Source organism: Scyliorhinus torazame, chromosome 7, assembly GCF_047496885.1.
Source record: "Scyliorhinus torazame isolate Kashiwa2021f chromosome 7, sScyTor2.1, whole genome shotgun sequence".
NCBI lineage: Eukaryota > Metazoa > Chordata > Chondrichthyes > Carcharhiniformes > Scyliorhinidae > Scyliorhinus > Scyliorhinus torazame.
Genome location: NC_092713.1, coordinates 11,521,466 through 11,547,567, shown reverse-complemented (window position 1 = coordinate 11,547,567; position 26,102 = coordinate 11,521,466). Strand labels below are relative to the sequence as shown.

Genomic DNA, 26,102 nt, shown 5'->3' with positions numbered 1-26,102 from the left:
ATTGCCAACACCTCTTCCCCACGTACCTCAATGCCATCTATTCTAATAGCCTGGGTCTCAGCATTCTCCTCCATAACATTCTCTTTTTCCTGAGTGAATACTGACGAAAAATATTCATTTAGTATCTCGCCTATCTCTTTAGACTCCACACACAACTTCCCATCCCTGTCCTTGACTGGCCCTACTCTTACCCTAGTCATTCTTTTATTCCTGACATACCTATAGAAAGCTTTTGGGTTTTCCTTGATCCTACCTGCCAAATACTTCTCATGTCCCCTCCTTGCTCGTCTTAGCTCTCTCTTTAGATCCTTCCTCGCTACCTTGTAACTATCAAGCGCCCCAACTGAAACTTCAACCTCATCTTCACATAGGCCTCCTTCTTCCTCTTAACAAGAGATTCCGCTTCTTTGGTAAACCACGGTTCCCTCGCTCGACGCCTTCCTCCCTGCCTGACCGGTACGTACTTATCAAGAACACGCAGTAGCTGTTCCTTGAACAAGCTCCACATATCCAGTGTGCCCAACACTTGCAGCCTACTTCTCCAACCTACCCCTCCCAAGTCATGTCTAATGGCATCATAATTGCCCTTCCCCCAGCTATAGCTCTTGCCCTGCGGGGTATACTTATCCCTTTCCATCACCAACGTAAACGTCACCGAATTGTGGTCACTGTCCCCAAAGTGCTCACCTACCTCCAAATCTAACACCTGGCCTGGTTCATTACCCAAAACCAAATCCAATGTGGCCTCGCCTCTTGTTGGCCTGTCAACATATTGTGTCAGGAAACCCTCCTGCACACATTGTACAAAAAACGACCCATCTAATGTACTCGAACTATATCTTTTCCAGTCAATATTTGGAAAGTTAAAGTCTCCCATAATAACTACCCTGTTACTCTCGCTCTTATCCAGAATCATCTTCGCCATCCTTTCCTCTACATCCCTAGAACTATTTGGAGGCCTATAGAAAACTCCCAACAGGGTGACCTCTCCTTTCCTGTTTCTAACCTCAGCCCATACTACCTCGGAAGAGTCCCCATCTAGCATCCTCTCCGCCACCGTAATACTGTTTTTTACTAGCACCGCCACACTTCCCCCTCTTTTGCCTCCTTCTCTGAGCTTACTAAAACACCTAAACCCCGGAACCTGCAACAACCATTCCTGTCCCTGCTCTATCCATGTCTCCGAAATGGCCACCACATCGAAGTCCCAGGTACCAACCCATGCTGCCAGTTCCCCTACCTTATTTCGTATACTCCTGGCATTGAAGTAGACACACTTCAAACCACCTACCTGAACACTGGCCCCCTCCTGTGAAGTCAAATCTGTGCTCCTGACCTCTCTACTCTCAATCTCCCGTACCCTAAAACTAAAATATACAAAGTGCATTCCACCCAAGTGGGGTAAAAAGTGTACAAACACCCAAACCCAGACAATAAAAGACCGCATTATCCTGTGGACATACACACCATCATATGCATGTGCGATGCCAAGGCATATAAGGCCAAGGGCTGGGAAGTGGGATTAGAATAGTTAGGTGGTTGTTTCTAACCTGTGCAGACATGATGGGCCGAAGGGCCTTTTCTGTGCTATGAACCTCTGTGACTGACTATCCTGGAACTCTTCAAAAGATTGAGAGCTGAGGCATCAAAATGTAATTACATGTTTGCAAAAGCAATGGCTTTAGCTGACATTAATTAATCAAACTCCTCTGGAATATACAGCCAGCAGAATTCTAAGAACTACTTATCAAGCCAGAGAGTTAGAGATCATAAAGCTACATTACAAGGATGCAAAGAAGCTGTTTTTCTCTCAAGTATAGTGCCAAGATTTGCAAAGTAACCATCCTGAGAAGGGAAATCTACTGCAAACGGAAATCTTTTGGGAATAAAATGTGGAAATCTGCTCCATACAATTACACAGACGAAGACAACGGAATAAAATGGCCGCAACGTAGGATCACCGTATTGGGATCAGCCAGAGGACAGATAACCACATATTCCTTTGTTTATCAACTTCACGAACTGTAAAAAGAAAAAAAATCTTTAAGCCTATCCCCTTATTCTACCATCCATACAAGTGTATGTGTGAACCCAGGGAACATATGGGTTACATATGAGGGGTGGTTGCAATTTACCTATTTTTTTATAATAATAATCTTTATTGTCACAAGTAGGCTTACATCACAATGAAGCAATTTTAATGAACATTTTATTAATTGTCTAAACTCAGAAAATAGTCTAATTCTTTATCATTTCAAATTGTTAAACTGGGCATTAATTGCTTGCTCGGGTGATGTAAAAGATCTCTTGGCACTATTTTGAAAAGCAGCAGGGAGTTATCCATGGTGTTCTGGTCAATATTGATCCCTCAATCAACATTATAAGAAAAACAGATTGTCTGGTCATTAGTGGGACTCCTGCAATATTGGCAAAGCACATCCTCTCAAAATTCACCAAAACCCGGTTACCGTCAGATCTGGAGAGGTAGTAGAGGGAAGTCTTTTTTTTTTTTTAAACCCTCCTCACATGGTCGGAACATCACCTTTCACAAAAAAATCAATCACACATCAGCATAACTGGAGGAAAATTGTTCCAGTTTAAAACTATTTAACAGGTAGTTTAAGCAACTGAGGTTAAGCTCCTCACAGACCATGTGGTTCGGTTGGAACAGCAGTTGGATGCACTGAAGAGCATGCAGATGGCGGCAGGCGGCATAGACCAGAGTTATAGAAACGTGGTCACACCCAAGGGAGAGACAGAAAGCTGGGTGACCGCTCAAAAGGTCAGTGCAGGAATCTCTCATGGCTGCTCCCTCTCCAATAAGTATACTGTTTTGGATAATGTTGGGGGGGATAGCCATTCGGGGGAAAACAACAGCAGCGGCCAGAGCAGTGGCACCACGGCTGGTTCTGTTGTTCAGCAGGGGGGGATCAAAGCGCAGAAGAGAAATAGTCATAGGGGACTCCATAGTTAGGAGCACAGATAGGTGCTTCTGTGGTCGTGAAAAAGACTCCAGGATGGTGTGTTCCCTCCCTGCTGCCGGGGTCCGGGATGTCACTGAATAGCTGCAGGGCATCCTGAAGGGAGAGGGTGATAAGGAAGAGGTCATGGTGCATGTTGGTACCAATGACATAGGTAGAAAGTAGGATGAGGTCTTGCATCAATAATTCAGGGAGTTCGGCTGTAGATTAAAGCGCAGGTTGTAATCTGTGAATTACTCCCCGTGCCACGCCCTAATGAGCACAGGAATAGGAGAATAGCACAGATGATTGCGTAGTTTACAAGTTGGTACAGGAGGGAGAGATTTGTACAAGCAGGACAGTCTACATCTAAACCAGAGTGGGACTAACATCCTTGTCGCGCGGGTTTGCAAGTGCTGTTGGGAAGAGTTTAAAGTAATTTGACATAGGGCAGGGACACATGCTGATAGCAGAATAGGGACACAGGAGAACATTGAAAAGCAATCAGGTCAGAGGGAATACAGCAGTAGTCGGTTTTAAAGGGAGTAAGACAAGGCTGGATGGTCTCTACTTTAATGCCAGGAATATTAAAGGTAGGAGGAGATAAGAGGAGATAAGGGTGATGATTGACATAATTATGATATAATAGCTATCACAGAGACATAGTTGAGTGAGGGGCAGGATTGGCAGCTCAACATCAAGGGATATAGAATTTTAAGGCAAGGCAGAGGAGGGGGTAAAAGAGGAGGTGGCATTATTAGTTAAGGAGGCAGTTCCTGCAGGAAGGAGAGATGATATCTTGGAGGGAGCATCAAATAAAGCTTTGCGGGTAGAGCTCAGGAGTAAAAAAGGGACAGTTATGTTGCTATGTATTTATTATAGACCCCCAGATAGTCAACGGGAAATTGTGGAGCAAATATCTGTGCAATTCGCAGAGGGGTGTAAAAATAATAAGAGGGTAATTATATTAGGTGATTTCAACTTTCCCAAAATTAACTGGGATAGCCATCATGTTAAGGGTTTCGATGGAATAGAGTTCTTAAAATGTATACAGAGAACATTTTAGCTCAATATGTTGAGGACCGAACAAGGGATGGAGCAGTGCTGGACCTAATTCTGGGGAATGAAGCTGGACAGGTGGCTGATGTGTTGGTGGGGAGTATTTTGGTGAAAGCGACCACAACGTGGTTCAATTTAAATTATTTATGGACAAATAGACAAGTTGCAAAAAAGATTTTGGAATAGGGGAGAGAGTAGATTTTAACAAAATAAGGTAGGATCTGGCCAAGGCCTAGGGGCTTTTCAAGTAATATCATTGCAGTGTTAATGTAAGCCTACCTGTGACAATAAAGATTTTTAAAAAAGGTAAACTAGAAAGTGATACTTGTGGGGAAACCTACAGAAGAGCAATAGGGGGGGGTGGGGGGTTAAAGATGAAGTGGGGAGGGTACAGGCCCAATATGTTCTGCAGGTATTGGCAGGCTTATAAGTGGACAAATCTCCATGTGCAGATGAATTGTGTCCCAGGCTGCTGTGGGAGGATAGGGAGGAGATTTCCGGGGCTCTAACCCAAATTTTTAATTCCTCTCTGGCCATGGGGGAGGTGCAGAGGACTGGAGAACAGCTGATGTGGTCTCACTATTTAAGAAAGGCTGTAGAGACAAGCCAGGGAACAACAGACCAGTGAGTCTCACATCAGTGGTTGGGAAACCACTAGAGAAGATTCTGAAGGAGAGAATCAATCTCCACTTGGAGAGGCAAGGTTTGATCAGGGATAGTCAGCATAGCTTTGTCAGAGGGAGGTCATGCCCAACAAGTTTGATTGAATTTTATGAGCATGTAACCAAATGTAACGATGAGGGTAGTGCAGTTGATATAGTTTACATGGATTTCAGCAAAGCCTTTGACAATGTCCCACATGGGAGACTTATTAGGGCGACAAATGCAAATGGGATACAGGTTGATTTGTACCGTGAATTCATAATTGGCTTAGCGGTAGGAGACAGAGGGTGATGATAGACAGCTGCTTTAGCGTCTGGAAGCCAGTGATCAGTGGCGTACCACAGGGATCTGTGCTGGGCGCCCTATTGTTTGTCATTTATATAAATGACATAGATGACTATGTGGGGGTAGGATCAGTAAGTTTGAGGGTGATACAAAGATTGGCTGGGTGGTTAACAGTGAGGTTGAGTGTCTTGGGTTACAGGAAGATATAGACGGGATAGTCAAATGGGCAGAAAAGTGGCAGATGAAATTTAACCCTGAAATGTGCGACCTGATACACTTTGGAAGGAGTAATTTAACAAGGAAGTATAATATGAAAGGTCTGAAACTGAGAAGTTCTGAAGAACAAAGGGATCTTGGCGTGTTTGTCCATAGATTCCTGAAGGCAGATGAATAGGGTGGTGAAAAAGGCATATAGAACATTCGCTTTTATCAATCGGGGCATAGATTACAAAAGCACGGTGGAGCTGTATAGAACTTTGGGTGAGGCCACAGCTGGAGTACGGTGTTCAATTCTGGTCGCCGCATTATAGGAATGATGTGATTGCACTGGAGGAAGTGCAGAGAAGATTCACCAGAATGTTGCCTGGGATGGAACATTTAAGTTATGAAGAGAGGTTTTCTCTGGAGTAGAGAAGACTGAGGGGTGACATGATTGAGGTGTACAAGATTATGAGAGGCATGGTCAGGGTGGATAAGGAGCAGCTGTTCCTTAGTTGAAGGCTCAGTTATGAGGAGACGCAAGTTCAAAGTGAGGAGTGGGAGGTTTAACAAGTGGGGAATTTGAGGAAAAACGTTTTTATCCAGAGTGGCGACGGTCCGGAATGCAATGCCTGGAAGGGTGGTAGAGGCGGGAAGCCTCACATCCTTTAAAAAGTATCTGGAGGAGTACTTGGCACGTCTTAACATTCAAGGCTATGGGCCAAGTGCTGGCTAGTGGGATTAGGTGGGTAGGTCAGGGCCTTTCATGCATCGGAGCAGACTTGACGGGCTGAAGGGCCTCTTCTGCACTGTAGTGATCTGTGATTCCAAGATGGCTGGTTAATTCATGCAAATCACTGAGCAACACTGCAACTTCAAAAAGACAGCAATAACCTGGTTTGTGTATCATTTAGAAATGTTTCTGTACCCGAAAAGGAGCCATAATGTGGCGACTAGGGTTTTTTCGAAATAACTTCACGGCAGTGTTAATGTACGCCTACTTGTGACAAATAAAGATTATTATTATTATAAATGTGGCATGTAAAACAGTTCCTGTGTTAGCAAAAGGAAAATAACGACAGTTGCTGTTAAGAACTCGAATCAGCAATTCCAGCTGGAAATGCACTTCTATAGATGAGTGATGATGCCCTTGATCAAGTAGTCTGTTAGCTAGTGCCATCTCTGCTCAGAGCTGAGGAATGGCAGCATGACAATTAACTGTGGAATTAAAGTCCAGCAATAAGTCAATGCCTTCATCACAGCAGAGAAAATGGGTCAGAAAAAAAAATAGGCCAGGAGTTCACATAATAAACATTCTTGCTCTGGCAGTGGGCACAGTAACACTTATTGTCTATGTTCAATGCACAACTGGCTTTTCCTCCACTCGGCTACACTACCCCATGTCCACATTTTGTTTTGATACAGATGCCAAGCCGAGACTTCACTCTTTCACAACACCCTCCTTTCTCATTAAGCACCCTTTTTTGTCCAGCTAAGAGCTGATAATCGCCATGATATTTAAAGAGAAAAAAACTGGTCTGGCAAAAATTTCAGTGAGAACCAGAATCAATTATGCAGAAATTCTACAATTTATGCCAACAGAAATCTAAAAACAGTAAAAAAAAGATGGGAGAGATCGATGAAGTAAACAATAGGTTATTAAAGTGGAAGCTATCCAAAATCAAAAAAACTCACACAAAGAGTTACTTTGATTGACTTGTGCATTAAAAACCAAATGGATTATTAACCCACTATTCCAGCTCAAGAATATCAACGCTGACACTCCAGTGCAGCAGAGATGGAGCATTGCATTGTCGAAGGTGCCACTTTTGAGATGAGGTGTTAAATTGAGGCACCATGGAGGGCAGCACGGTGGTGCAGTGGGTTAGCCCTGCTGCATCACGGCGCCGAGGGCCCAGGTTTGATCCCAGCTCTGGGTCAGCGTGTGTGGAAGTTTGCACATTCTCCCAGTGTTTGCGTGGGTTTCGCCTCCACAACCCAAAAGATGTGCAGGTTAGGTGGATTGGCCACGCTAAATTGCCCCTTAATTGGAAAAAATGAATTGGATACTCTAAATTTATTTTTTTTTAATTAAAAAATTGAGGCACCATCTACTTGCTTGGTTGATGTGGCACTATTTTGAAGAGCAGCAGGGGAATTAATCTAGATGCTCTGGTCAATATTGATCCTTCTATCAACATCACAAAAAGAATAGATTATTGGATCATCATCATTATGCTGTTTGTGGGGGGTTTGCTGAATGCAAATTAGCTGCCCCATTTCCTACAACAGTGACTACACTTCAAAAAGTACTTTACTGGCAGTAAAGGACTTTGATATGTGCATCTCAGTAAAATGCAAGTCTTTGCTTTTTAAAAATGTATGACAGTGGAGCAATTTTGTGGCATATGCACCACCACAGTGATCTGAACACTACTTTCCCCACATTCACCACTTGGGCGAGTTCTCAATCTTCAGGGGTAGAATCTGAAAACAACTCGCATTTACATGGTACCTATAACATATTAACGTACCAAGGTGCTTTACAGGAATAGGAATTAAATTTGATACTGAGCCACAGAGCATATATTAGGACAGTTGATCAGAAGGTTGGTTAAAGAGCTGGGTTCAGAGTGTGAATTCCAGAGCTTAGGACCTTGATAGTAAAAGGCATGGCCACCAACAATGGAGGGATTAAAACTGGAAATGGTCAAGAGGCCAGAATTTGAGGAACACATCTGAAGGTGTGGGGCTGGAGGCAGCGAGTTCCACGTCATTATAATTGTTGTTAAATAAGTTCTTCCCCATAGTCTCCCTCTTCTCGTGTCCAAAATATCAAATCTGGGATAGGAATAGCTTTTCTTTCTACCTTATCTAAACCTGTCAATCCTCAACCAAATCTTCCCTCAATTCCCTTTGTTCTAGGAACAAGCCCAGCTCCTCCAATGTAACTTTGCAGCTAGAATTTATCTGATAAATCTTCTCTCTAGCCTCTCAAACACACCCATATCCTCCTTAAAGTGCAGTGACCATGGGACCTTTTAGATCATGCAAGAAAGCAGGCTGTGCTTGTTTTCATCTGAAAAATGATGCCACCAATAGTGCTTTACGAATTCAGGCTACATTTCTGTGTTCAAGTCTCTGGAGCAAGACTTGAACCTCAATCTTCTTACACAGAGATGAGTCATGTCTGACACTGTGATATTGCATGTTTTTTCTTTATTCTTTCACGTGATGTGGGTGTTGCTGGCTTGGTCAACATTTATTGTCCATCCCCAATTGCTGTCCAGAAGTTGGTGATGATGCTTAGCTGACTTTGTAAGCAAATATCAACGATAACCCACGACCATCGGAACTTACATTTAGGAAAAAGATGGAATTCAGTTTCCTTTTCAAAAATGTTTTCCAACTAAGGGGCAATTTAGCGTGGCCAATTCACCTACCCTGCATGTCTTTGGGTTGTGGGGATGAGACCCACGCAGACATGCGGAGAAGGTGCAAACTCTATGGACAGTGACCGGGATCGAACTCGGGTCCTCGGCACCGTGAGGCAGCAGTGCTAACCGCTGTGCCACCGTACTATCCAGAATTTAGTTTCCTGAAATTAAAAACTCGAAGGTACATCATTCCTTTTAGCAAGCTTTTAGGGAATTTTCCTCAAAAGTCAGCACATGCTACACATCTGTTTCTTGCTAAGTCCTTACCAGAACAGTCTGAGGACTAGGCAGTTTAAATAAATCCTCAAACAGGAATCTGCTTTAAGCTATAAAATTACTTCAGGTTATTAAAACAGTATGAAATAACTGAGCTCTGGGCAATTGAATTCCAAGCTTCATTGGGAAAAGTGGAATTGCAGGAAGTCAGCAGTACCCTTTCCCATAATAAATGCCAGGATAGAAATACCTTCTGTGCACTCGGGTGATGGTATAATGGAACTGCAAGTAATTTAGGAAATTAGGACTCTTGGATTAATGACAAAAAATAAAACCCTGGAGGGCATTTCACAAATGTTTCTTCATATAAAATGTGAAATGTGCACTTTGATCCTTCAATTAACCAGGTTGTTTCACGATATGACACCATACACCACTTCTTGTAAAAACACAAATGAATTATTACCAAAACTCACTGAAATCACAATATACTCTCCACTTCTTGAAAAACTTGAGATTGGAAGCAGTGAGAAAACATAGATGAAGAAACTAATTTACACTGCGAAATGCACTAATTTGCAATTGACCGTAGGCTGGAATCAGATACTTTTCTTGACAAATTTAGATTGCAAAATTGCAATTCTCCCTCAGAAAAGTAGGGAGAGCATTTTCTTTGATTATTAATTTGGGCATGATCCTGGACAAAGCTTGAATGGCACTTCATCCACCTCCTCAATCATTCAACCCCTCCAGCTCTGGCCCATACCAACAGCAGTGTGTACCATCTACAAGATGCACTACCGCAACTTACCAAGTATTAATCGACAGCACCTTTCAAACGCAGTCCTCTACCAGCTAGAAGAGCAAGAACTTCAAGCCACATACCATTCCCAAATATGAATTACACTGCCTCCCTAACAGCACAATGGGTGTACCTACATATAGACTGCAATAGTTCAAGAGGGCTGGTTTAGCTCAGTGGGCTAGACAGCTGGTTTGTAATCCAGAACAAGGCCAGCAGCATGGGTTCAATTTCCGTACCAGCTTACCCGAACAGGCGCCGGAATGTGGCAACTCGGGGCTCATCACAGTAACTTCATACTTGTGACAATAAAAGATTATTATTATTATTATTATTAAGAAGGCAGCGCACCTCCATCTTCTGACGGTCAATTAGGGATGGGCAACAAATGCTAGCTATGCCAGTGACACTTGCATCTCGTGAATAAACAAAAAATGTGTTGAGGACTAAATCACTGATGTGAGCATTATTTGGTGAAAATCTTCTATATTTGATCGATTTCTACAATTCACTGATTAGCATTTGCAATGTCACTTTGTTAATCTGTGCGTTCTGGTCTTAATTAACTGGGGCTGGGGACAGAATATTAAAAAATGGCTGGAACCAATTACCCTACAGAGTTTTGGAAAGAGTATTAGCAGCTATTATTGAGACTGGGATGAACAATGCAATGATGGGAATTAATATTGTTCTATTGAGTGGTTTCATTTCTGCAACGCAGGCTGGGTGACCGCTTTGTGGAACACCTTCACTCAGTCCGCAAGCATGACCCCAACCTTCCTGTTACTTGCCATTTTAACTTTGCACCTTTCTCTCAAGCCCACACGTCCATCCTTGGCCTGCTACAATGCTCCAGTGAAGCCTGGCGCAAGCTGGGGAAGCAGCATCTCATCTTCCGCTTGGGCACTTCACAGCCCTCGGGAAAACTTTTTAGAATTTAACTACAATTTACTGTTAAAGTAAACTAGATATTAAAAAGATTAACCCTTGAATCTAACCTTTAAAATTCCCTCACTTACCAAATTCCTACATTCACACTCTTGTGAATAGCTGCACTCAAGTGATGAGCTGCTGTCTTCCTGCTTCCTTTCTTGAATTTGTCCCTGAACAATTCTGCCCTGCCACATGGCCATGTAACTTGTCCCAAAATAAAATCTTCCTGGGACATTTAAGTTTACGATAGTGACATTTAAGGGGTATCTTGACAAATACATGAGTAAGATGGGAATAGAGGGATACGGACCCAGGAAGTGTAGAAGATTTTAGTTTAGATGGGCAGCATGGGTGGCACAGGCTTGAAGGGCCTGTTCCTGTACTGTACTTTTCATTGTTATTTGTTCTTTATTCTTTGACATGGTTTGGAAAATTTGGCGCCTTTCATTACAACATATTTTGCTATGGCTGGGTGTTTATTTTAACATAGTAGATTCTATTAGATAGATTCAATAGTGTTGGGTAACTATTAGTAGGAAACAGATTTGTTGCGGATTCTGGACTCACTCGCCATTGTGTTCTAGCACCGTTGCCTGGATCATAGGTTACAGTGATGGGACCAAGCTGCATAAATTGCTGGAGGGAGGGAAAGCAATGAAAAAAATTCCATTGTAACCATTGATTGGAAGAACAGTAGAATGATGCAGAATTATGCAAGGTTATGTTACAATTCGGAATTTGTTAAACAAAGTTTTATTGAGTTTCCAGTAATGGCTTATTTGGTAAAGCCAAAGTAACTAAGCAAAACAGTTTTGATCTGTATTGAATTAATTAATTTCAGTTGTGGTTTGCTACAAGTGGCTTCGCAGCCCAAAGCCAGGATAGGGAAGAATCTGCCAGGTCTCCTGCAGAATACGTTCATTTGGTGTCTGCTGCTGGACAAAGGCAGAATTCCACCCCCACAATAGAGTGTGGCCACTTGGACGAGGCAATGTCACTTGTGTGGAACAGGAGTTCAGGAACTGACCAAGATGGAAATGAGAAGAATTCAAGAAAACACAAATACCTTCCAACACAGCCGAGAGTTCAGAGTCAATTTTCTGCATCACTTTAAAATGTGATTTTCAGTAATACACCATCAAAATATTCAGTGTTGAGTATAGATATAGAAAAGAAGATGGTGTCTTGGCTCAACATTGATAAGCTACTTTTAATTTTTCAACACAATTTATTGAAAAAAGCAAAATACTGAAGATGCTGGAAATCTGAAATAAAAACAGAAAATGCTGCCGTTCCGAAGAGGAATTATATTGGAATTGAAATGTTAACTCTTTCTCTCTCTCCACAGATGCTGCCAGATGTGCTGAGTTTTCCAGCATTTTCTGTTTTTAATTTTAAAAAGTTTGTTGAAGTTAAATACTTAAAGATGTTGCCAAATTTCTCTCACCTGGCCAAAGTTGAAGGAGATAATGCAATACTTCGATGTGCTTCTTGAAGTCCAGTGCACTGGCCAACTCCTCTGAATCTGTAAAAACCCTGTGGCTATGGTTGGAAGTCTCCTGACGCTGACTTAGAAGCACTGGGCCAAAACACACTGCTAAGTTCTGGCATGTCATCTTATTTACCTCATGATATGATGCTACAAGTTTCAGGTGATCCAGTAGCATCTTCAGTGTTGCCTAAGATACAAAGTGCATAGGATTAGCAATGTACAACTGAAACAAAGCAGAAATCGCAACTAACAGGATAATGGCTTAAAGTTTTGGAAACAGCACAGTAAATGGGGGATTAAACATAATGGCTTGGACACTTGGACTTGCTTGCTGGGGATGTGGCGAGAGCACTCTAGACTCCTGACTGGTGAGATCTAAGATAGCCCAACTGTAATGAGATAAAAGTGACATGGTAACCCATTATCATAGAATCCCTATAGTGCAGGAGAAGGCCATTCAGCAGATCGAGTTTGCACCGACCCACCGAAAGAGCTCCCTACCCTGTAATCCTGCCTAACCTAAACATCTTTGGACACCAAGGGACAAAATATAGCATGGCCAATCCACCTTGCCTGCACATCTTTGGACTGGAGGAGGAAACCGGAGTACCAGGAGAAAGGTCATGCAGACATGGGGAGAAAGTGCAAATTCCACAGTGTCACCCAAGGCCGGAATTGAACCTGGGTCCCTGGCGCTGAGGCAGCAGTGCTAACCACTGTGAACACTTGATGGATGAAGATTAGCTTTTTCTGGCTTTATTCAGTTAATATATTCTTTGTTGCAGGCGATTACTGTAGAACTCTTTCCCACGTGCAGCCTATGAAGGCATAGGCTACCAGAGGGTAAATTAATCTCGGAGTGGAGGAACTCATCGGACCCGAACGTCTGCTTCAGGCATGGGTAACGACAGCTTGTTTATCCTGACTCAAGTTCGGAGCGTTTCACATTTCTACCCTTTTTTGGGTCCTTAAGCATCCACAGAGTTCCCGAAGAATGGGCACTATTTGATGTACACCCGAGTCAATGAATTGACTTCATGCCATCAAATGTAAACTTTTAAAAACTATCTTGTGGATATTTTTAGGTATCAGCAATTCATGAGGTAAAACCTATTTATTAACTGGATACATTTTCAGGTAAAACAATAAATTGGTCAACCCAGGTTGTTCTTAAAATCGAGCAAAATAATTTCAAGCCTGTTAGTTGATGAAGTTATACATTAAATAAAATATTCCAATTATGTGGTCAGAGAACAAAATTGAGTAAATAAGGTCTCCAGAATCTCTGCTTATTTTATTCATATGCACTTTAATAAATGGCATTAGATGTATAGAAAGGAACACAGCTGCATGACAGAAGTCGTCGGAAATAACCATTTAATGTCCTACAACAGGCTTCCTTTGTAAGGCTCTCAAATATATCATAGCATTTAATATAAAAAGCAACTGTGAACTAAAGTCCTCCATGGTTTTTGAAACCAGCTTCTTAAAAGGGAGCCCACTGTATGTCCAAACACAGAAATCATTCTCAGAACTGGCACACTCTGGCTACACTTATTTCAAACATTTCAAATTTTAGTGGACTGGACTGAACAAAAATAATGTGCAAATGTGCAATAAGCTTGTTTAATTCATTGTATAAAGCAGGCGGACTTGCAAATTCAAGCAGGAATGAAAGTTGCTTCCAGTACCTAAATACCAGCAAATCTTTCATCCCAGAAAGTCATCCCACTTAATTTTAGATTATTGCATGCATCCAAAGAATGCAAAAGGAACAAAAGCAGTGATAAGAATGTTTGAGCTGCGCCAGTGGAAAGCACATCAATAACGTGGTATGATGGCACTGCAAATATACTCCAGACCTCCTGGATTCAATCACAGCACAGCCCCAACAGCAAACTAAAAAGGTTCATACTTAAGAACTGCTAATCAGCATAAAAAATTCTCTGAACTCAAACCTTCTTCCTTTTAAGTTTTGAAATGGTGATCACTTTTACCCCAATAATCAAGAAAACTTGCAAATGCTGAATATGCATTTAAGCTTTCAATTAATCCTCAGCCATTATTCATTTGGAAAATAATCAAACACATCGTAACCAAAAGACCATGAAGGATTTTTGCAAATAAGTTACTAGTTGCACATTACTTCAGAACCTCAGTTAAATATTGTCAGGATTAGTCTACTATTTGCAATGGATAAGAAACATTTAAACCATGACAGTGACTGAAACCGAACAAAACTCAATTGGAATTTCCACGTTAATTAAATGGCAAAACTGGTGACCGGGAAAGATGGCAAGCCTGGCAAGAAATCAGGATACCAGCCACATGGGTGGACAGAAGCACCTTTAATTGGCTGGAAACACCAAACACTACCATTAATCCATAATTAGCCATAGTCCACGAGGGGCCATAGGTAACTCTACTGCTTCACCATTCCTCCTCCTGTCCAGTTTCACCTGTTGTCTCCCATCCAGACCTTCTCCAACCTGACCTCTTCTTCCTGATGTTTCACTTTCCATGGTCACCAACACTAGTCTCGCAACCTTCCTTTTCCACCATTATACTTCTCAATTTCAGCTAAAAGCCCATCAGATGATTTTTCTATGGACAAATTCATTGGTTCATCACTTTGCCCAGCTGATTTTCAGGACCCTTTCTCAAAGCCACATTTCAAAGCTGCAATCCTCTTCTCACAGCCAAACCACGCAATTCTCCAGACCAGGGACTTTGCAAGTCACCTTTAAGTGCAGGCAGATGTTGGATGCTTTCCATATTTCATTCAGATGACAAATTATACAGCAGCCAATTACGAGCCTTTGCTCGATTTCAGTGCTACCATCCTCGCTTGCGGTCACTTTCAATCCCAGAAATTTAAATTGATCCATGTTCGCAGACTGAATAGTCACACTGTGCTTAACAGAAATCATAAAGTTTATCTTGTTGTTACGGGATAGGTTATGAGTTGCAGAGCTTTAGATCAACTGAAGCTTATGGATGTAGAAGACACCTGGGTGGGTACTGGAGGTGATGTCGCATGGATGAAATTTTAACCAGGTACTTTGAGGGAGAGAGATGTGGTAGGCAACTTTATTGAGATGCAAGTATGGTCAGCTCAGTTCAAATTAACAGTCTGGCTCAATCTGAGACAATGGCCAGCAGTAGTATGGAGAAATTATTGAAATTGTTGCAGGGGTTGAAAACAATGGCTTCAGTCTTACCAGTGCTTAGCTTGAGGAAATTGTAACTCATACAGGGCTGCATGTCAGATCAGTCTGACAACAGAGACAATAAAATAGTAAAGACAGATGGTGGCTTGGCAGAGTTGGACACTGTCAACAGACATGTGGTAGCTGACTCCATGTCTTCAGTGAATGCCGCCAAAGGGCAGCACACATATTGGGGGAGGCGGTAAGAAATGATCTTTCAGCACATCCAGAGTGAGTGGTGAAGGGGAGAGGGTAGAAGCCAACTTAAGATACTCTGGTAAAGATTGGATAGTGAAGAGTAGAACAAAGGAAGAGCAGCCCCACTGAGTCAGACAGCTGAGGAGAGGCATTAGAGGAGGATGGTGTGGTCAACCTATAAAAGAAAGCAGCAAGGCCAACAAGGAAAAGTTGGGATAGCATGTCCTCAGTCAATAGTAAGTGTTGTTTGTGATTCTATTTCACAGGGAATTCAATAATTATGCACAGACTTTCCAAGTTTTATAAAGCAAGGATTTATTCATCAAACTTACCATGTCTGCTTTATTACAATTGAAGCAGAAGTGTAAATTAAGTGTTGGAGAATGTTTGAACATTTGATCTAATCCCGAGAAGAGTTATTGGAGGAGGTGATAGCTATGGCGGATGGGTTACACACAGTGAATGCAATGTACAGAGACTTTAAGGACTAAAAAAACAGGAGGCTACTGAGAAGATGAGGCTTGTGAAATTAGAGGGAAGTGGGTTGAATGAAAGAAGGGGGACGGAATAAGAGTTGAAGGCAGTTTCTCAGATTGGTAGGAAGTTTGTCTTCATGCACCGGCTGCATTGAATCACCAAATTTAGTTTGTAAATATCTTCCTATGTCTTTCAAGCTATATTGCATACTTAGTATAAACAATCTATTCTACTAAAATTATATCATTTAAGTGTTTATCCCACATGTTTATGTATTGATTGTAACAAAGCGAAGAAAAGTCATTCATGTAACTGCTTACCAAATAATGGCAAAAAAAATCAATCTTTCTCCAATGCATTGTAGCTTTCCTCAAATATTAAAATTATAAATTAGCCAGTTTATATTTGACTAATATTTTGAAGCTTAGGGATTGCATCACTTTTCTGACTGTCAATTGGCAAAAATGATGGAAAAAGGTACATGTCTGAAAGTTATGCGAGACTAGAAGAATCATTAAATGGTTTCAAGAAGGAGATATACTTCTGATTTCAAAAAAGGGTTAAAGGGATATGGGGACAAGTAGGGAGATGGATATGAGACCAGGAAGCGATCAGTGCTGATCTGATTGAATGGCAGAGCATGCTTGAAGGGCTGAATGCCTACTTCTGCTCCTAATTCCTATGTTCCTAAGAGCCAGGAATTTACAGTAACTGGGCCCACATACCCCTTCTTGTTCTCCCAAAATGAATCAATTCTAAATAAGAGAAGTTTGTTCAGACACAGGATATTCATGCTTACCTTCTCCACTTCAGGCAAACAGTCCAAGAGACCGACTGTGTATTCAGAATCACTTAAGTCATTCTCACATCCAGAAGAGGTGATCTTGAGGGGTTGCTTAGCCATGGTATCTAAAACTGCTTCATACAGCTGCTTTGTTATCAAAGGAGATGGCAATTCCCTTAAATAATCCTTGAGAACCCCTGTATGTGTTGAAAAACAACAAATGAGGCCATCTGTCTTGTACATATATCTGTCATGAGTTAAGTATGCAGCAAAGCCCAAAGACATTTATAAATTAAACTTGGCGACTGAGGGGTAGACAAAATGATAGTATGAGCAAATTTCACGTTGAATACTGGTCCATTAAAAAAAAAAAACAGCTAAAAAGAACTCCACATAAATATCTTTATTCACAAATTATTAAAGATCTTAATGCATCAAAAGGTAGAGACACCAATAAGTACAGCACCTGCCTGGCTAAAGAGAATATAAATCGCAAAAATATTCCAAACCTTCACCAGAGTGAAATAGGTCAAGGAAGAAATTACATGAGAATGCCATAACTAAAGCTGGTTACTGTATTCAACATCAGATACTTTTTGAAATATCAAAATCAAGTCAGAATTTTGGGCTTCTTTTGAGTCTTTGACATGCATTTATATAGTGCCTGAGATTCAAAGGCTTTTCAGAGGTGTAAACAAATAACAATGGCCACTGAGGGAAAAAAAAAAAGAGTACATTTGGTCAAAGAGGCACATTTTAAGGAGGGTTTTAAAGAATGAAGAGTGGGAGGTGAAAATGCAGACCAGCTTAGGGAGGAAATTCCAGAGCCTGACTGACAATGGTGGAGCAAGGAAATAAGGTTAGAGGTTCAGATCAGGATTGAATAAGATTCATAGAATCCCTTGGGTGCATAAGGAGGCCATTTGACCCATCAAGTCACTATCGCCTATTCGAAAGAGCACCCTATCTAGGCCCACACCCCATTCTATCCCCATAACGCTGTGCATTGACCAATGGCCAATCCACCTAACCTCCGCATCTTTGGACTGTGGCATAAACCGGAGCACCCGGGAGGAAAGCCACACATGCACGAGGAGAATGTGGAAACTCCACACAGACGGTTACCCAAGGCCGGAATTGAACCGGTTCCCTGGCGCAGAGGCAACAGTACTAACAACTGTGCCAAGGATGAAAGAAAGACAGTGGTCGGAGAGGAGATTAAAATCGGTAACAACAAAATAGTTTGTGGTGGGTGTAAAGGAGGATGACTTCAATTTTCCCAATGTTTAACTGTACCAAACAACAGTACCGTCACCAGGAAAGTAATTGACCATGCAAAATTATATATGGCAATTTTTACCGTAAGTATAACCTCTGTTATGTACAAGTTCCCAGATTTGGTCCCTGGTTGTGTTTAGTTGTCTAAACCAGGGCAGTGCTAGGGGCACCACTACAACCAGTTCTCCTAGGTTAGGTAGGAGAAATTGATTATGGTTCCGCTTCTGCTCTCTAATATTTGCTGGACGTCGACATGGGGGCATCAGACAAGCCCACAACTGGGGCTAGATAGAGGCAATCAATGTGCCACAACTCATTGCAAATGTTGCCACATAAATAGTTGTAGAAGAGAGAATGAACAAGAGATAACTGCGATTTTTACAAATATTTTGAGGAAAGAAGTGATAATGGGAAAATGTGGACCGATTAAAGACAGATGCAGGAGATACAATATATAATAAAGAAATGACAAACTTGTTAAATGAATCAGTTTTCAGTGGAGGAAGATGACAAAGTATCAGTGGTACAAGGAGACTTAATGGCTAGTCAAGGTGAGGTTGATTACAAGAAAAACAATGTTGAGAAAATAATGAGATTTTAAAAACAGATAATATCAATGATACAATAGTCCCCACCATAGGCTTGAAGAAATAGGTGGAAAACCTCATATGTATTCCAATTCAGGAACTGTGCCACTGAATTGAAAATTGGCAAATGTCACTTTTGTTAAGACATGTAGAAGATACAGATGTTAGTTTAACATCAATTATAGGGAATTCATAGAATCCCTACAGTGCAAGAGGCCATTCAGCCCATCGTGTCGGCACTGGCCCTTGGCAAGATCGCCCTACCTAGGCCCATGCCCACACCCCATCCCCTAACCCAGTTTAATCTTTTGGACACCGGGGGGCAATTTAGCATGGTCAATCCACCTAATCTGCACGTCTTTGGCGTCCTCTGAGCACCCGGAGCATACAGAGAGAGAAAATACAAACTACACACAGTCACCTGAAGCTGGATTTGAACCCGGGTCCTTGGTGCTGTGAGGCAGCAGTGTTAACCAAAAATAATGGAATCCATCAGGAACAGGCAGTCTGAGCACTTGAAGTACAAACTGATCAGAATCAGCATGAAGCTGAAGGATAGGCCATTTCTGACTGATCTTTGGAGGAAATGATTTGCATGCTGTTCATGGGAGCATCTATAAATGTGGTCTTATGTGGACTCCAGAATGCATAAACAAGTTACTGCACAGGAGATTAGTAGCAAAAATTAAAAAGCATGAAGTGGAAGTAAACATTCAGACAAGAGCTAGCAATTGGCTGGGCGGCAGAAGGAGAAGAGAAGGGGTAAAGTGAATGTACTCTTGTTTGGCAGGATGTGACAAGAAATATTTCCCAGGAATCCGTACTCATATAACATGGTGAAGGAATAAAGTTATATATCCAGGACTTTTCACAGTAACTTCATTGAAGCCTACTTGTGACAATAAGCTATTATTATTATTAGTTTGCAGGTGACACCAAGTTAGGAATAACGTTGTGTGGGTGGAAGCAGCAAATTCTAATTTAGCATATTAGGTGTGTAAAAAAAACTATGGCGGGTGGAGTTCAATTGCAGTCGGGATGGTTTAGCTCAGTGGGCTAGACAGCTGGTTTGTAATGCAGAACAAGGCCAGCAGCGCGGGTTCAATTCCCGTACCAGCTGAGAATTCCGAATTTTCCCCGTGTACCCGAACAGGTGCCGCAGTGTGGTGACAGTAACTTCATTGCAGTGTTAATGTAAGCCTACTTGTGACAATAAAGATTATTTACATTTACATGTGGGGGAAATAGCTAGAGACGAGCAACTGGATCCAGATAAGCAGGTCGCAAAGGTATCACATGTGCAAAAAGTAATCAAAAAGGCCAAGGGAGAATTGACCTGTATCTCAGAAGGTGGAAGAAATGCCTCAGTTGTGTGGAGCCTTGGTCTCACCCCAGCTGGAGTCCTGGGTTTAGTTTTATTACATTGGTCTGGAGGGAACTAATGATGGTCTGACAAACTTGATTGAGTTCTTTGATGAAATAAAGGAGAGAGTTGATGAAAGCAGTGCAATTGAATTGTATATGGACTTTTAAAGGTGCTTGATACAGTGCCACAATGAACTTATTAGCAAACTTGAAGTCCATAGGATTAAACAGGCTGTGGCAGCTGGGGTACAAAATTGGTTAAGAGATGGATGTCTATACAGTGGCATCAATGGTTCAGTATTAGCACCACTGCTTTCTGATACATATTAGAGACTTGGACATAGGGGTATAATTTCCAAGGATGGAGATTGCCCAAAACTTGGAAAGTAATGAACAGGGAAGAGGATAGCAGCAGAATTCAGAAGGGCTCAGAATTGTGGAATTAGCAAACTCATGGCAGATTAAGTTTAATGCAGAGCAGTATAATCGATTCTTCCTCCTTCATGCTTCAAAACGAACAGAAACCTAATGTACACAAAATGGTGTAATTTTGAGGATAAAGGGACAGAGACCACATATCATTGAAGGTGGTAGGACAATTTGATAAGATTGTTGAAAAAGCATACACACAAAAAAAAGACATTACAAAATCAAGGAAGTTGCACCAAATATAAATCACTGCTTAGACTGCAACTAGAATATGCTCTCCAAATTCCAAGCACTGTGCATTAGTAAGGACGTTAAGGCCTTTGATAGAGGTGATTTACTGGAATGGTACCAATGATAAGAGGAAGAAGGTTAAGCAAGATTTAATAGCGGTGTCAAAATTATGAGCACTCAGCTTCAATTTCACTAGCGTCTACATACATTTGCAAATGGAGGTTTTAAATCAAACCTTTGAACAGTGACACACACACAGCTGTTGTTTGAGTGCTACGTAGTATACTGTGCTGAGAACCAATATCCTTGGGTTACTATAAAAAGGGCAATAAATTTAAGTAATTGCAACTGGAAGAAGCACTATAAATAATACTAAAATTCAGAACATTAAAAATCAGATAGAAACCAAAAGATTAATTGATAAGCAGGTTAAAAAGGGTTCTGTAATTTTACCAAAGTAATTTTATTTCTGTATTAATGGCACATTAACAATACAATCAATTTTCTCCTAATTTAATTAGGAACATGTTTCTGGTTCTAAGTGAAAACCCAGTGATATCAATTTGTGGGAAAAAGCTGACAAGCAAACAATTCTGCAAGCTTAGTCAAGGTGCTTTTAGCAAATTAAAAAGAAGTTAACCCACATGTTGTGTGAAACTAGCAAAAGGTTGCAAAGACCAGAGTGTTAATCTTTCAGTTCAAAATAGTAACTTATGCAATTATGATGTAATAAGCATTTATTATGACATAAATTATTATGTTCATTTCATAAATACTATGCAGAGAGTTTGTTATTTGTGCTAATGCATTTGATATTAAAACATTTTTCTTCAATTTCAATAGAGTGTAAAATACATATTATAAAATCTCTATAGCTGCAGCAGCAGTTTTCCATCTTTGGGCTGTAGCAATAAGGCTGCCCCAAACAGTCATTTATTCTGATCATCTGACCCCTCTTTAAGCTAAATGCTCCATTATTTGACCCATCAATAAAATGGACCCAGACAAAGGATTCTGATACATTTGAACTCGGGGGAACTCTTAAAATCTGACTGGCACCCCTGGTCGAAAGTGGCTGCTGTGCTGACCCTTTCCTACCCATTGTTTGTGAATGACGTTTATCATTACACAGTTATCCAGATCCTTCACATACAATGCTATCACGTACATATCTTAGAACCTAAATAATAACTTCTGTACAAACAACTGAAATTAACTATTTCTGTTCTCATATAATCAACCAACCACACTTTGTTACTCATCCACAGTCAAGAGTTGGCCAGATCTCAATGCCTGTTATTAGCAAACAAATGTGTTGAAGAATGGGAAGGCTGATGGGCACAAAATCAAGCCAAATCCTAAAACACATTTTAATCTGTACAACGTTTTATGCACAAACACCAACAGGTCTGTATCGCATAGCTGAACTGGTACTCATTCAAAAAATGGAGGCAGGTTTAAAGTCTGATACGTTTCCTTGCACCTCCAGCACCTTCCCTCAATCTGAAACAAATAATTACCAGACACACTCCTGCTGGCATTTATTTTGTAACAAAGTGAGACTCAATTGCAAACTTTGATTTTTTTTGCACTGCTTCCAAAACAATAAAAATATTTCAAATTTAAACTTCACGGCTGCATTTACTCGTTAATGGATCAGAACTTCCAAGGAATTGCAATCGCAATCCGCTCCTTTTTATTTACCTTACGCGGGAGCTGGACATTTCTCGCCTCACCTTCTGACTTGGGCCTGATAAGAAGTGTGCAGTGTACCGGCTCCTGGGATTATTCAGCGCAGGTCAGCAGCGTCAGGGGTTGTGAAGCCATACCCACCAGTAGGCATAAAGCAGGAAAATTTAACGGTCTCAGCCATGGAGAAAGTGAGTGTGTACGGCAGTACTTCCCAAACCTTTTATTGCTGTGAGCCCAGATGACCATTTGGGGATATGAGAGTTGTGGGAGGGGGGGATTTAAGAAATTTCACACAGCCATCTTTTGCAGCAACAATAAGGCCACAAAGATTTGTCCACAATGCCACACCCATGATTAGATGAAATGCATAAGAGGTTTGGCACAACATCGTGGGCCGAAGGGCCTGTACTGTGCTGTACAGTTCTATATGTTCTAAGAGATGTGGCACTCAGGGGAAGGGATGTCAGAACTATAGTTCCCCAGGAGCAGTCATTCTAACTTGTCCTGAGTAACTATTCTGCTAAGCGAGTCAGAACCATCCAATGTTTCCGATTTAAGTTCGACTTTCGATTGGTGCCAGAGCAGGGTTGCCCATTGGGAGTTTGAACTTCCCAGGCATTTTCTATGGAGTCCTTGCGTAGGGTCAGTGCATCTTCTGGGGAACCTCAGAGGCATGTCCCCTGGGGAACATTTGGGCCAACAAGTCAAATGTACAAAATTTGATGTAGCTAGGCTTTTGCCACTCAATGTATCAAGTTATTTATATTCTCTCCACATATTTGTGCAATTTGTCTAATGAAAACATCAGCTTCAGAAAGGTTTTATTTTAATTGGCAGTGGCGGATAACCAAAGCAAACTAACAAGATAAAAACATACTGCATTAGCTTCTGCAGAGATGTAACAAAGATTAGAAAAAGTAAATGTGGGTCGCTTGGAGGCAAAGACAGGAGAAATTATAATTGGGACAAAGGAAGTGACAGACACTTTAACAAATACTTTGTATCTGTCTTCATGGGAGAAGACACAAAACAAATTCCAGAAATACTGGAGAAATAAGGGTTGAGTGAGAATAAGATGTAAAAAAAGCAGCATTAGCAAAGTAAAGATATACTTGCCTTGGAGAAATGTATGGAACTAAAAGCTAACAAATCCCTCAGGCCTGATGGATCACATCCCAGGGTTTTAAAATGGTAGCTACAAAGATATTGGATGCATCGATTTTGATCTTCCAGAATTCCCGAGAATCCAGAACGGTGCCCGTGGATTGGAAAATAATAAATCGCATAACTCAAGAAAGGAAGAGGTTGGGGGGAGCAGCTATAAAAGGGGAGATGATGACAGTGATCATGTCATGATGTCACTGGACTAGCAATCCAGAGACCCAAGTAAATGCTCTTGGGACATGAATTCAAACCCCACCACAGCAGCTGGTGGAAGTTGAATTCAAATAAATCTGGAACTGAAACCCAGTCTCATTATTGTTGACCATGAAACTATCATTGGTTATCCTAAAGGCACATCTGGTTTACTAATGTCCTTCAGGGAAGGAAATCTGCCGTCCTTACCTTCGAAGAGATATACTTGCCTTAGAGGGAGTGCAACAAAGGTTCACTGGATTAATTCCTGAAATGAGGGAATCTCTTTGATCTGATCTCACTGAAATACAAAATTCTTCAGCATCTTGACAGAGTAGATGCGGGGAGGATATTTCTCTTGACTGTGGAATCTGTAGCAGGGGGTCACTGTCCAAGAATAAAGGTCCAGTCTATTTAATTTTTCTTCGTAGGGCAATTCCTCTATCTCTGGAATTATTCTGGTCAACTTTTGTTGCACTGATCCTTGTGGTACCCCACTAGTCACTGCCTGCCTGTCTGTTAACCAGTTCTCAATTCATGCTAAGGTATTCTACCACCCCCTCATCCCATTACTAATGTCTTGTGTGGGACCTGATCAAAAAATTTCTGAAAAGTTAAATAGATCACCTTATTGTTCCTCCTTATCTACTGGTTCCATCTGCAAAAAACTCCAATATGTTTGTTAAATATGATTTCCCTTTCCCAAATCAATGTTGGCTCTGTCCAATCCTAGCACTATTTTCTAAATGTCCTGTTGTCATACCCTTGATTATAGGTTCTAGGATTTTCCCTACTACTCATACAAGGCCACTCTCACTCTCTTCTTTCTTAAATAGTGGGGTTAAATTTCAAGGCAGCGATCAAATAGATTTTTGGATACTAAGGAAATTGAGGGATATGACAATGGCGAAGAAACGTGGAGTTAAGGTAGAAGATCAGCCATGACCTTCTTGAATGGCGCAGCGCACTCAAAAGATCAAATGTCCAACTCCTTCCCCTATTTCTTGCCTTCTTATGGCGAATTAATAATTAGTGGTGGACAAACAATTAGTCACTGAAAATTCTATTTCCAAGTTACCGTATCTGGAATAAATGTTTAAAAATAAAAACGCTGCCACTAAAGTCAAATGCTGTGATTCAGTCTAATAAGTTAATACTGAAGTAGAGGAGCCATAGTCTCACTCCACTAGTTAAATTAGCCCCGTGAAAAACAGCTGTTTTTTGTTCCACTAAAACCTTTAATGCCCCAATTGCCAGCTCACTGCAGTGCTTTACCCTGAATCTGTACTGAACAAATTTAGACAGCAAACTAAACCCAGAATCCACTTCATTGGTTTCTCATTTTTCTTATTCACTGAACTGTGAAGCATACATGCTTAACTTTGACATGCAAATTTGCACGAATGAATGCAGAGACGACGCAAGAACATTGCTGCCGGCCTGTTCCCAAAATCAACACAGGAAAGCAAACTGCAGGCAGCCAGTGCACTTTATTATAAATAAGCCCATATCAGCCCAGTTGTTTTCTGGGTCAAGATTTGCTGCATTAATGCCCATTCCTGGGCTATTGTAAATCTGTCAAAACAGCAACTATCAGCTTTCCACATCACTAATACTCAAAACAGTTTATCAAATTTTAAACTAATTTGGCAGGGGAATGGGAACCGGATTTGTAGTCCAGCAACTAAGGTAGCCGATATTCAGGACGCCAAAGCATGTAGTGAGGCAGTGGGGAAGGGAACACTGACAAAGGAGAGTACTTGCAGGCACGGAGATGGGTTGAAGTGTGTATACTTCAACGCAAGAAGCATCAGGAATAAGGTGGGTGAACTTAAGGCATGGATCGGTACTTGGGACTACGATGTGGTGGCCATCACGGAAACTTGGATAGAAGAGGGGCAGAAATGGTTGTTGGAGGTCCCTGGTTATAGATGTTTCAATAAGATTAGGGAGGGTGGTAAAAGAGGTGGGGGGGGGTGGCATTATTAATTAGAGATAGTATAACAGCTGCAGAAAGGCAGTTCGAGGAGTATCACCCTATTGAGGTAGTATGGGTTGAAGTCAGAAATAGGAAAGGAGCAGTCACCTTGTTAGGAGTTTTCTATAGGCCCCCCAATAGTAGCAGAGATGTGGAGGAACAGATTGGGAAACAGATTTTGGAAAGGTGCAGAAGTCATAGGGTAGTAGTCATGGGCGACTTTAACTTCCCAAATATTGAGTGGAAACTCTTTAGATCAAATAGTTTGGATGGGGTGGTGTTTGTGCAGTGTGTCCAGGAAGCTTTTCTAACACAGTATGTAGATTGTCCGACCAGAGGAGGGGCAATATTGGATTTAGTACTGGGTGATGAACCAGGGCAAGTGATAGATTTGTTAGTGGGGGAGCATTTTGGAGATAGTGACCACAATTCTGTGACTTTCACTTTAGTAATGGAGAGGATAGGTACGTGCA

The 26,102-nt window shown here is 41.3% G+C and overlaps 1 protein-coding gene across 2 annotated transcripts in view; it reads right to left on the bottom strand.

The window, feature by feature from the left end:
* syde2 (synapse defective 1, Rho GTPase, homolog 2 (C. elegans)) overlaps window positions 1-26,102 on the bottom strand; it is a 153,772-nt gene that overhangs the window by 8,776 nt on the left and 118,894 nt on the right. For both annotated transcript variants that reach the window (XM_072510312.1, XM_072510313.1), the window contains exons 5-6: window positions 16,729-16,910; window positions 12,001-12,232 (exon numbers count right to left, since the gene is read on the bottom strand). In XM_072510312.1, the coding sequence (XP_072366413.1) occupies window positions 12,001-12,232; window positions 16,729-16,910 (414 nt within the window). The remainder of the gene's footprint in view (window positions 1-12,000; window positions 12,233-16,728; window positions 16,911-26,102) is intronic.